The sequence below is a fragment of the Cebus imitator genome, unplaced genomic scaffold (genome assembly GCF_001604975.1).
Source record: "Cebus imitator isolate Cc_AM_T3 unplaced genomic scaffold, Cebus_imitator-1.0 Scaffold50, whole genome shotgun sequence".
Taxonomy (NCBI): domain Eukaryota; kingdom Metazoa; phylum Chordata; class Mammalia; order Primates; family Cebidae; genus Cebus; species Cebus imitator.
In genome coordinates, this window is record NW_016107365.1 from 3,597,527 (window position 1) to 3,609,263 (window position 11,737).

General features: G+C 37.7%; 1 protein-coding gene across 3 annotated transcripts in view; it reads left to right on the plus strand.

Moving 5' to 3' along the window:
• Nucleotides 1–10,706, plus strand: part of ARHGEF28 (Rho guanine nucleotide exchange factor 28) — a 319,351-nt gene extending 308,645 nt beyond the window's left edge. For all 3 annotated transcript variants that reach the window (XM_017527638.2, XM_017527639.2, XM_017527641.2), the window contains one exon: nucleotides 9,564–10,706. In XM_017527638.2, the coding sequence (XP_017383127.1) occupies nucleotides 9,564–9,733 (170 nt within the window). In that variant the 3' untranslated portion in view covers nucleotides 9,734–10,706. The remainder of the gene's footprint in view (nucleotides 1–9,563) is intronic.
• The last annotated feature ends 1,031 nt before the right edge of the window (nucleotides 10,707–11,737 follow it).

The window sequence follows — 11,737 nt, forward strand, 5'->3', positions numbered from 1 at the left end:
GAGACGGGGTTTCACCATGTTGACCAGGATGGTCTTGATCTCTTGACCTTGTGATCCACCCGCCTCGGCCTCCCAAAGTGCTGGGATTACAGGCTTGAGCCACCGCGCCCGGCCTGACATTTGTTTTTTAAATAATTTATCTGGGCTTAGAATTAGAGAAAATAAAACCATTTTCCTCCAGCATGTTGAAGGGTTTGATTCTTCCACCTTCCAGCGTTGCTACTGAGAAGTCTGATGCCTTTCCGATTCTGGATTATTTGTCTGTAACCTGTTCTTACTTTCTGAATAATTTTAGAATTGTCTTTTTTGTCCCCTCATCTGAATTTTGTAACATGCTTCAGTGTGGCCTTTTGTTAAAATCATTTTTACTGATTACTTATTAGGCTCTTTCACTTTAGAGACACATTTCCCTCAGTTCCAGGAGATATTCTTTCAAAAAAAAAAAAAAAAGTACTTGCTTCTCTTCAGTTTTTTCTTACTGTAACTGTTGCAGGTTGGAAATTGGACCTTCTGGATCCTCTGATTTTTCTGTTTTATTTTTTTCCTATTTACATTTCTTCACATTTTTGTTCTATTTTCTGTGAGATTTCTTTTGTTCTTTAACTCCTGCTATTCCACTGGTTGTTTAAAAAATATTGGCTAGCATACTAAAATATTCAATATATTTTTCCTGTTCTGTTACAGCTTCTATTTTACAGAATCTTGTTTTGTAGCTGAAATGTCTCTTAGTTTTTTGAAGATAGTAACTGTGGTTTTTGGAAGTTTTCTTCAGCTTTCTGTGTTCCTGAGTTGTGTTAGATTTGTCTCTGTGTTTATTTTAGGCCCCTACTTTCCTATTTCATAGTTTGCCTATCATTTTGGATTGGCATGGGATTGAATTAAATAAGAGATTTGTACAAAATACGTAGCACAATGCCTGGCATTTAATAAATACTCTATACGTTATGTTGTTTTTGTAAATTTAAAGGTTTTCCACAGCCTGGCTGTTTACATATATAGATCACCTCGAAATACCTTAAAAACGATGTAAATATGGAAGCTTTTTGGTGATAAAAATGTAAAAGGTTAGTGTTCTAAGAAACTTGAAATCTTTCAGTTCAAGAATATGCATACCTTCATCTATTTTTTATCAGTAATGAGAAATGGCCCAAGTACTATGTTAGAAATAGTGAACGACTAAGTTTGTGAACTCCTAAAGTTTAATATGTATCATTACAAATTAGAGACAATTCTAGTTTGTCCTCATAATAACAGTTCTCTTCCTCACTTTATTCTGACATACTTTTTCATGGAGTGAAGAGCTTGAAGGGACTGCTTTAGCCTAGGAATTATTAATAGTTTACAGCCTGTTTCATCTGTGATATAGCCTATAATTTGGTTAAATCTATGGGAGTGAATGTCATCCTGAGTATATGGTGGAAAAAAGCTGAGGGCTGACTGCGATCTAGTTCAAGTGCCTGCGTTTACAAATAAGGAAATGGAAGTTCTAGATAAAGTTATTACCCAAGGTCAAATAATGGTAGTGGCTGAACAGGAGAAGTCCTGCAATGAAATCCTATCTTGACTAGATTTTCAGTTTGTTTCTGCTAAGAAGACCAGGATTAGACTAAATGAAATTTAATATCCTTTCTAAACATAAGAATTCCAAATTAGTGATTTGCCATGACTCTAAATTATATTAGAATTTTCAAATTAAGTATTCACTAATTCATTTGGCAATATGCATTGAAACCTACTACGATTATGACCTGAAATTTACTTTGATGGTTTTGGGCTAGTCATACTACTTTTATTTCCTATTTCTTAAATATGAATTTTTAAGCTTAAAATGAACTTAAATTTAAAAGACTAGAGAATAGAAATCCAAATTCCAAGAAAACCTTATCAACTCATTTCTAGGGACCGATACACTGAGGCTGTAAGATGAAATATTTCTTGAATTCTGTTTTACGTAGGAGATGTTATTAGATTTTCCAGGCAAGAGTAAAGACCATACCTGAATCTATCTTTTTGTTTTTAGTGGATAGCTATAAACTCAAATGAACCATATCCATTTTATAGTGTAGGTTCACACAATTTGTGTCTCTTTTTAATAGATATAAACCCATACCTGCCCTAGCCAGTGACTTGTCATACAGTTGCGACCATACTTGGCGTCCAGAGGAGGCTTCTAATTTATTGTCCCAGTGTTCCATTTATATTAGATATATAGAGGCTAGACTGTTGGAATAACAGAACCCTTTATGATATTGTAGTCAAAATATATGGAAGACTATCAACTTTTTAAAAGTTATTATGGAAATTTTCAAACCTATACAAAAGTAGAGAGAATTGTTTAGTGAACCCAATCTTTGTTCAGTGCTTTTTCTCTCTTCTTTCACATTGGGCTATCTTAAAGCAAATCAGGGATATCCTATCATTTTATCCAGAAATACTTCAATGCCTTTATCTAAATAAGGACTGTTTTTCCCTTTAACATAACCACAATATGATCATCACATCTTAAAAAAAATTAACAGTTGTTAAATTCATGCTCTCAAGTACTTGGATTTTTCTGGATTATCTCAAAGATTTTTTTCCCCTCAGTTTGTTTGAATTGGAATCCAAATAATTTCAGTATTGCATTTGGTTGGTATGTCTCTTAAGTCTCTTTTAATCTAAAGTTCTCTTGCCTCTTTTAAAAAAATGTACAATTGTTAAAAAGACTGGGGTGTTTTTTTAATTGTATTAAATGCTTCTTGAGTCATAGGGCCGTATAGTTTTTTGTTGTTGTTTGTTTGTTTTTGTTTTTGTTTTTTTTTTTTTCCTGAAATATTCCCCACATTCTGGATTTTGCTGATTGCATTCCTATTGTGTCATTTGAAATATTCTTCTGGACCTATTTTTCCTGTAAATTGGTAGCTGGGAATACAAATTTGATTAGATGCAGGCTTTGTTTTTTGACATGAAAAAAGTATACACAGATGGCGTTGTAAACTGCATCTCATCATCTGGCACACAATGTCTGTTTCTTTTTTTGTGATATTAACATTGATCCTTGGGTTCAGATGTTGTCAGCTTGATCTGTCCATTATAAAGTTTCACATCAGCTTTTTTCCTAATGATTTTAGTAGCCATTGATGATTACTGCTTGGGTCTAATATAGATGTTACATATAGAATTTATAAAATTCTGAATTTAGAAAAGCTCACCTATTTCCAGCTTCTCACTTTTGATTTGTTCTGGCATCTTGACCATTTATTTTCTCTTTCTTAATCTTTAATAGGCTTCTAATTCTTGAATGCACTATTCTCCAACTAGGTTACACGGAACACAGTGCTGTAGGGTACGCTGTGAGAAAAAGCTCTGAGTTTGGGGGATGCTGCATACTGCTTTTTGCTCTGAGAGATTTATAATACACATGAGACTATTAAAGTTCTGAGGGATCTGTTGATTCACCAAACTTGATTTACCCAGAAGTTCATCAATTTATTTGACCACTGCATTCTTTTATCATCAATACCTATTGGCATCCTGTTTAGAGAAACATACCTTGAAATGCACCCCAAGAAAGACAGAAAAGTAGGATCATTTGCCCCATACTCCTGTTGGGGGCTTGTGATGTGAAGGTCATGGCTCCTTAACAGTTGCCGTCTTCTTAGGGGAAGGAAGAGCCTGAGAGCGAATCAAAGTTCAGACAGCAGAGAGGACTGATGTACCATATAATATCTCCTGTTAATATAATCTCATCTTCATTGTATCAATTGCTTTCATTTCTGTTTCTTCTCAGTATTATATAACCCATACTGACAATTCCAAATATGTTAAGTACTGATTAAAGTTCAACTCTCACAATCACCACTTCAAAAATTGTTAGACAATTTGCTGTCTTACATTACACATTTATACACGTACTATACATATCACATACATACACAAACACATGCCCACCCCAAAGCACACTTCAGTTGTTTTATTTCAGGTGCAGTATTGGTATTTGAAGAAAAGAAAAGGCAATAACACTAATTTAGAGTGTTTGCTTCAGATATCAACTCCAGACTGGTTTTCATGCCAGAGGCTCACATCCTATTTATGGCTCACTATGGAAAATTGAGTTGCACAAAATTAGGGACAGAGACCAATTTTTCTTTGCTCTGAAGGTACCTCAAGTTCTGTACGATAAATGTTTTCCATTAGAAGAAAAAATGTTGTGCATTAATGCTCCTGAGAAAAAATAGGGATTGCCAGTAATGCCATCAGGAAACGATTTTTTAAATGTTTCGGAGGGTAAATATGAATCAACCACTAAATAGGGAATACAACTTATTTTGCGTAGTTGGAACATTAATGATAAAATCTTTTTTTTTTTTTTTTTGAAGTAGAGTTATTCTGGGAAAGTGTGAATTTTGGATTTAGGAACATGCACAAGGGATTTAGTCATAAGCAGTACAAGTCAGGCATATGATTAAAATAAACAAGAATACATCCAAGACTCAGAAGACATGAAGTTCTTTTTTGTGACCTTTGTTGAGGATGGACTGGGATAAGGCAGGGAGAAAACTGAACAGTGCGTCATCAGTGCTCTCAACAAAAGACTAAACATGCTTTGTGCAGCCCTGAGCTTCTGGGTGCCTGGCCATGGGGTGCACTGGTGAGCTAAATTCAGACCTTGACAGTAGGTGTTTATGATGAAAGTGATACTGATACATTTAGATTTACATAAAACTTTCATTTAACAAAGATCACGATCATGATGCTTTTCTCAGCAGAAAATTCAGAAAAAGGCAAAGGCTACCTTAACTAAATATTTTTAAATCATAAGACAACCCTTTTCTACTTGTCACAGACCTGTTCTTTATGACAAACTTCTCTTAAGTTTGCTGTTCATCTACTCATTAGTTAACTTTGCAAATACTATCTTTTGAGAATTGTGTGTCGGCTCACTTTCAACACATGTTCTTAAGAAGACTGAAGGTATAGTGCTGGGACAAGTGTGGCAATTATTACCTTAAAAACATGATTTTCAAATGCAACTTCAGGTAATGAATTTGGTTGTGTTTCTCAAGTATAAAGCCATTGAAAAATGCATTCTCTTTTAGTGTGTGTACCTCCAGAATATTATTTGGTGAATCACTAAGCCCAAATACAAATGTAAAATTTCACACATAAGAAGTGTAAGAGGCCTTAATGATAATTTCAGTCCAATCCTTCATGGACTGAAGCCTAGGGAGGGACAATGACTTGCCTAACATTACATTTTACCCTGTGATTTAAAATATTTTCTTCACTTCACAGTTTAGGAGGGACTTTGTTCATTTTATTATTTCTACTTTTATTTTTTTGTAGAGACACGGTCTCACTATGTTGCCCAGGCTGGTTTCAAACTCCTGGCCTGAAGTGATCCTCCTGCCTTGGCCCCCCAAAGTGCTGAGATTACATATGTGAACTTCCATGCCCAGCCACTTTGTTCATTTTAAATATGACGCATAGTTGTATTTTATGCACTGAGTTTATAGCCTGGTCTTGAAAATAGCCAGTCAGTTGGCTCAAAAGAATGATGATAATGGTAAGCCTATGGAGGGAAGGCTGATTTCTCTTCACTGTTAGGAATGTCAATATTGGGTAAACAGAGAAAAGTGTGAAAATGATGACTATGAGTGTCAACCAGCAGGTTGTACCTAAGGGCTAAATATTGGGAGATTTAGGGAACTTTCTCTGGATATTGGTGCTGTCTGCAGGCCTGTCTCTTGACAGTCTCAGTATTTCCTGCCCCACATACCCACAAGGAAAAAGAATGCTGCCAGCCATAAATGTGGATACCTGTAATTATCTGAAACCATGTTAGGAGACTAACTTAGACCCCCCACTGATGTCCTCATAATGTGAGGAAGTCTAAATTTCCTACAGAGGCTGAAATTTTAGTTTGTGAACCAAAGCTCAGTTATGTAAGCAGAAAAAACCCCCAACCAAGATCGTACTTTTCTACTTGGTTTAGTCAGGCTTTGGGGCTTTTATGTGTTTTAGCTTATTTACTCTAAAGGTTAAAAATGCTCACTCTGTTTAGTTTCCAGAAATAATGATAGGGATAAAATTATTTCTTTTATATCAAGAGGCAAAATTGTGTTGAGATACTTGGCTGAAAGGTTTTTTTTTTTTTTAATAGTTTGAATTTTTGTTTTATTATAATAGCATTTGGTTTTTATTTGACCAAATTTTGATTGTATAACTAGGCCTTGCTTATTAGAAATAAGTTATTACATTTTTATGTCCACTGATTTACAGGCAATTCGATCACAAATGAAACTGGACGATTAATTTTACATAGCAAGAATTCTGCTTTCTGAGTCGGTGAGGTTTAATATTAACAAATGTTTTTTCAGTTTAGGGTTCTATATGATGATCATGCTCTCTAGGGTAAAAAGTGTGGAAAAAGGTGGCTGGCCTTGAGAAATATAGAATTGCTGTGCTGGTTCTTTCAGAGTTGAAATGGAGTAACAAAATCAGAAATCACCCAACGGTTTCTAATTTCAAAGACAGACTGTCTGACCTTGCCTACATAGTTCAGGTAAAAACCAAGAAGGAACACGGAGAAGGAAATTGAGTTCCCGTCCAGGTGACATACAACCACAACCACATCCAGTAATACATCTGGAATTACAACATGGGCCATTCACCCTAGGGCACAACAAGCTCTCACCTAGAAATGTGTTTCTTCTGTATTTTTATTCTTATTTGAAACAGTTCTGATTAAACCTCTACACTACACACACACACACACACACACTCTCTCACACACACACACACACACACACACACACAAACTTGCCATCCCCATCCCTATTCATTCTTGAAGCTCTATCTTCCTGAACTAGAGCATGCAATGTAACTTAAGAAAAAAGAATTATTTCTAATATACATTCAATTATTTGGCTATTTTTAAACATGTCTTCTCTTGGAGCCATTAAGGGGACTTTCCAGGTACCTCAAAATATCAGTGTTTTGAATTTTTCCTCCATGTTTCACACTCCAGATGAAGGAACCCTGTGCAGGTTAAGGTGCACCAGGGTGTCGGGCATTGCCAGATGTATCAGCAATCACTTCCCAGCTGCCTCTTTCACTGGATGATTTTTCATCCTCAAAGTAGTAATTTTTGTGCCCTGGCTGGCCCTTCTGTTGGCAAGGAAGCTTAGGTGGCTTAGGTGACCTGTTCAGTCTGCTAGATGGAAATTTGGGGGTATGTGTTTGAAGTTATATAAAATTAAACAGCAGCAATTTAACTGCGCATATTTGTATTTAGAGGTGAAATGGCTTCAGTTAATGGCTGGGAAAAGGAATTGGAAGTGTGATTGTGTGTTGTGACCACAGGCATGCTTTGGCTCCCAATGTGGTAAAATAGGATTCAGAGCATTCCAGGTTGATTTGTAATGTTGCCCTCACAAGGAAATCATTGCCTGGGAATATTTTTGTTTGCTCGATTAAGGGAGGTTCCTAGTTCTATAACAATTGGTGTGTCAGTTTTGAGAAGCTCAATATGCCAGGTTTTTTGTTGTTGTTGTTGTTGTTGTTTGTTTTGCCTTTGCTGCTGCTGCTGCTGCTGCTTCTTCTTCTTTTCTTCTTCTTCTTCTTCTTCTCCTCCTTCCTTCCTTCCTTCCTTCCTTCCTTCCTTCCTTCTTCCTTCCTTTCTTCCCTCCTTCCTTCCTTCCTTCTTCTTTTTTGCAAGTGACTCTTCAAAATGTAGTATTTAAGGGAGGGAAAATATTAAACATTGAGATCTCTTAATTCAGAAAAGATGGCCAAACCATTTTCAGCACAAAGAGAAATGGGAAGCACAAGGGTCTTGATCATTTGAGCAAGACGTCATGACGTGGCAGCCAGCCTCTGAGCTCAGATCTGGATCACTTTCTAGCTGTATCATGTGAAGTAGAATTTCACTAGCCTGAGCCTCAGTTTCCCAGCCTGTAAATTTAGCATTTTTAGGCTGAGAGAGAGATGACAAATGTAAAAGATCTGGGACAATTCTTGTGCCCAGAGAAAGCCTTCTGTAAATGGTGGCGGTTAAAGGCATCTTGCAGTTACGGTTTCACTTGTTAGTGGGTTCCTGGTATTTGAGGTACAGCATTTAGAATCGGGGCAGTAGAATCAAACTTTGTAGCTATTGGTATCTACAGGCTCAGGGGTGGGCTAAGCCTCTGAGCAGAGCTGTGGTTGCAACCTCACTCCCGTGCCTCCCTACCTCTCTCTCACCTCTCCCCTGCCCAGAGAGTCCTCCTTTACTTCACAGACACAGTCCAGCCTTGGTGCAGCTCCTCCAGGAAACTTTGCCTGCTCCTTGGCCCTGGCTGCTCCTCCTGCATTGACCCACCTCCTGTTGGAAAATGGGATGAAATGAGGTGTGTCAAAGCCACCATGTCCCCAAAGATGGATCCTTGTGGGGACAGTTTCCTTTCATTCCTACCAAGCCTTGCTTACTACCTTCTCTAGCAACCAGAGATCCTTGTCAGGAGGGCAAAGGCCACAATCATTTGTGTCATTAGAATGTCTGCAGGTGTGTATATCCATCTAAATCATAGAGGCTTTGAAGAAATGTGGTGAGGGTTACAATGGCCTCTTTGTTTTTCTTTATATTCTTTAAATTTTTTTTAATTTAAATTTTTATAAGTCCGTAGAAGGTGTATATGTGGCCTCTTCTTAATGACTGAAAAAAGAGCAGGTGGGCCCCAGAGCTATTTGCCCTCCATTCCTACCTGGGCCTCCCTTCCTATTCAAGTTTTTGCTCCAACACAGGCTGGTTATTTATAATTTTGCCATATGGCCGAGCCTGACAGGGAGTGGTCAGTGGAACAAGTGCAGGGAAAATGGTTTGCAGCAAGTGTCTTCTTCAAATCAAGCCTCCCTTTTGTCTCTCCTTGAAAACATTATATTAGAGGATTTCACCAGAAAGAGGGAGAAAACAGTGTCCTGCTGTTGCTAGGTAACCAGAAAACATCAAACCCAGTCAGAGCTGACATTGGCTTGATTTTCCCTAGGAACCTGGCTGCTCTTGCCAAGTACTTTGTGTAGTATTAACGGATTTGTTATTAACAGCTTAATGGTGAGGCTGGAGGGTCTCCTTGATTCTTTCACTTTCTCCCCCCACCCCTTGCCCACATCGGTAAAGTGCCAAATACATTATTTGAGGCTTGAAGTCAATTCTTGACTTACAGATATTCTGAATGAAGGTGCTCCACAGAAGCAAATGTAGTTGATTTACACATACCTGGAGCACGTACTGTATTTCCCTAATCTTCGCCCATTTTTAAAAACAGATGGGCACCCCTTTTTCAACAGTAGCAGTGGTTTAACATCCCATGAATGGTAACCCGTATTTAGTCATAGGAGACGTTTGTGCACACAATTGAACACATCTTAATGATATTGATGAAATGATTTGATACAGATTATGTTCCTTTCTCCTTGGACCTGGCCATTCTGTGGCTGATTATATGGGCACTGCATTTCCTAATCTTACGGAACTCCGACTCCAAGACATCTGCCTTGTACATCTCAGGCAGGCTCCTATAACCTGTGCTGTCTCTTTTTTGCAGATTTGGACACTTCCCAGACTGAGTCCCCAACCCCCCACGATTCAAATTCACACCGCCCTCAGCTGCAGGCGTTTATAACAGAAGCAAAGCTAAATATACAGACAAGGATGATGACCAGACAAGATGGGGAAACTGGAGATGGAGCCAAAGAAAATATTGTTTACCTCTAATTGTGTTGTCATTTTTCCAAACAAAACAAAACACTGGCACTTTTGGGAAAAACTTTTTTTTTTCCACTCCTTATGTATGTGTGATCGTCTGTGTCCAAATTACTTTAAGGATAATATTTAATATTTCCTGCAAGTTCAGTGTTTGGCATGAGTCTAATTAAATTATTGAAAGCAGCCCTGTTTGTATAATCTTTAACTTTTCACATGTAATTTCAGATTTCTGGTGGAGAAACTAACTTGAATAAGCAGAAATATTTTAAAAGTTGTTTTGACTCTAGGGTAAAATTCCATGTCAAATCTTCTACCCAGTCATCTGGATTTCAAGATTCCTTTTAAGATCTCAATGAAGCAATTTGGATTTAAAGAGTGATATTCATCAAGGGGTGAGCTTTCACAGTCAGGGCAGTTGCCTCAGTGACCACATAGACAGAGGAGGATGCGGGAAAGGGCTTTTCTCAGCTAGTTTTTATGTGCTCATTTCTTCTGGGAACATTAAAAGTGGTGATCTGTTACAGTCACTATTCAACTGGGCACCTGTTGTGATTGGTCAGTCACTGAGCCAGGGATACAGTCCGGACTTGCTTAGGACCTAAGCCTAAGGCTGGTGGGGCTTCAAGACGCAGTTCAGCATCATCTTTTAACAAGGCCCAGAGGCCCAGAGCCCCCAGCAAGTCATTTTGATGTAAATAGTGAACTTGGTTAGAGCGCTCACATCTGTCAGCTGGCCTGTTCTGCCGACACCTGGAGTATCAACTACCACTGCCTGGAAAGAACCCTTCCCTGCGGTTTTTTCAGGGCAAAACTGCCCACTCCTCATGAAGCTGGCTGCCTGGATACACTTTTCCACAAAGTAAAACTGGCATATCCTGCGTTTCGTGTAGTATGGCTCTCTGTGTGAGAAACCAGAAGATATTTTCATCTTGTTCAGAAATACTTGTGTATTTTGGTGTCAATAAATATCTTTTACCTCATTTTACTTTGTAATTTTAACATTATGTGTAGGACCATGGTAACACACAACATATAATCTCCCCTCATGAAAAGTGAAAATAAAGGAAGACTATTAGATTCATTCAAAAATGCAGCGCTTACTAGGAGTGAGATGTGATGGGAACGGAAAAATAAAAAAAGAAAGAAAACCAACAAAACCGATCCCAATCGTTTTTCCCCCTACTTAAAGTTGTTAAGTTGGATATCTACATTGTTTTTGTATTTAGGCAAGTCAAATCCTAATTTTTAAAAGCCCCTTTTGGGGGCAGTCTTTTTCTGACTTCTGCTGCTTCTGGCTATTTTTGTCACAATTACATTAAAAAATTCAGTGACTGATCTTTTCACAGAGTGGATATAACTTATTAAACTTCTATTCAATCACTTCACCTCTAAGCTGAACTCTTCAATTACAACATGCATCTCCCATTCCTAAAGATATCTGGAAAGATCTCTTTCCTCTTTCTTCAACAAAGTCTAGTCCAGAATCCTTTATCTCCTGAATGAAAAGTATTTAGATATTTCCATCTAAATCCTTTCTCCAGTAACTATAAATATCTTTCCTTTCTTCAGGACATTATATATAGAAATAGTGGAAATATGTTAAGATGTTCAAAATCCTCATGGGGTTCTTTCTTTAAAAATGTGTGAGCTCAGTGGATTTTCAAGACGTGCAAAACAGGTCTGCATAAAGTTCCTCTGGGAAAGCCTGAGCATTTTTAAAGTACCTATATTCATAGGTTCCTCTGGGCAATTCTCTTATTTAATATCATGACTTTTCAATGGCATAGAACTGTATTTCAAAGCTTTCTCCTTTAAGTTCTTCCTTTTCACCGTGTCCCCATTATGGAATGAACTCAGATCCTGCTATGGTCTGAATGTTTGTGTCCCCCTAGATTTATATTTTGAAAACCTAATCACCAATGCATTGATATTAGGAGGTGGGCCTTTAGGGCATGACTAGATCATAGGATGGGGCCCTCACGAATAGGATTAGTGCCCTTATAAAAGTGGCAA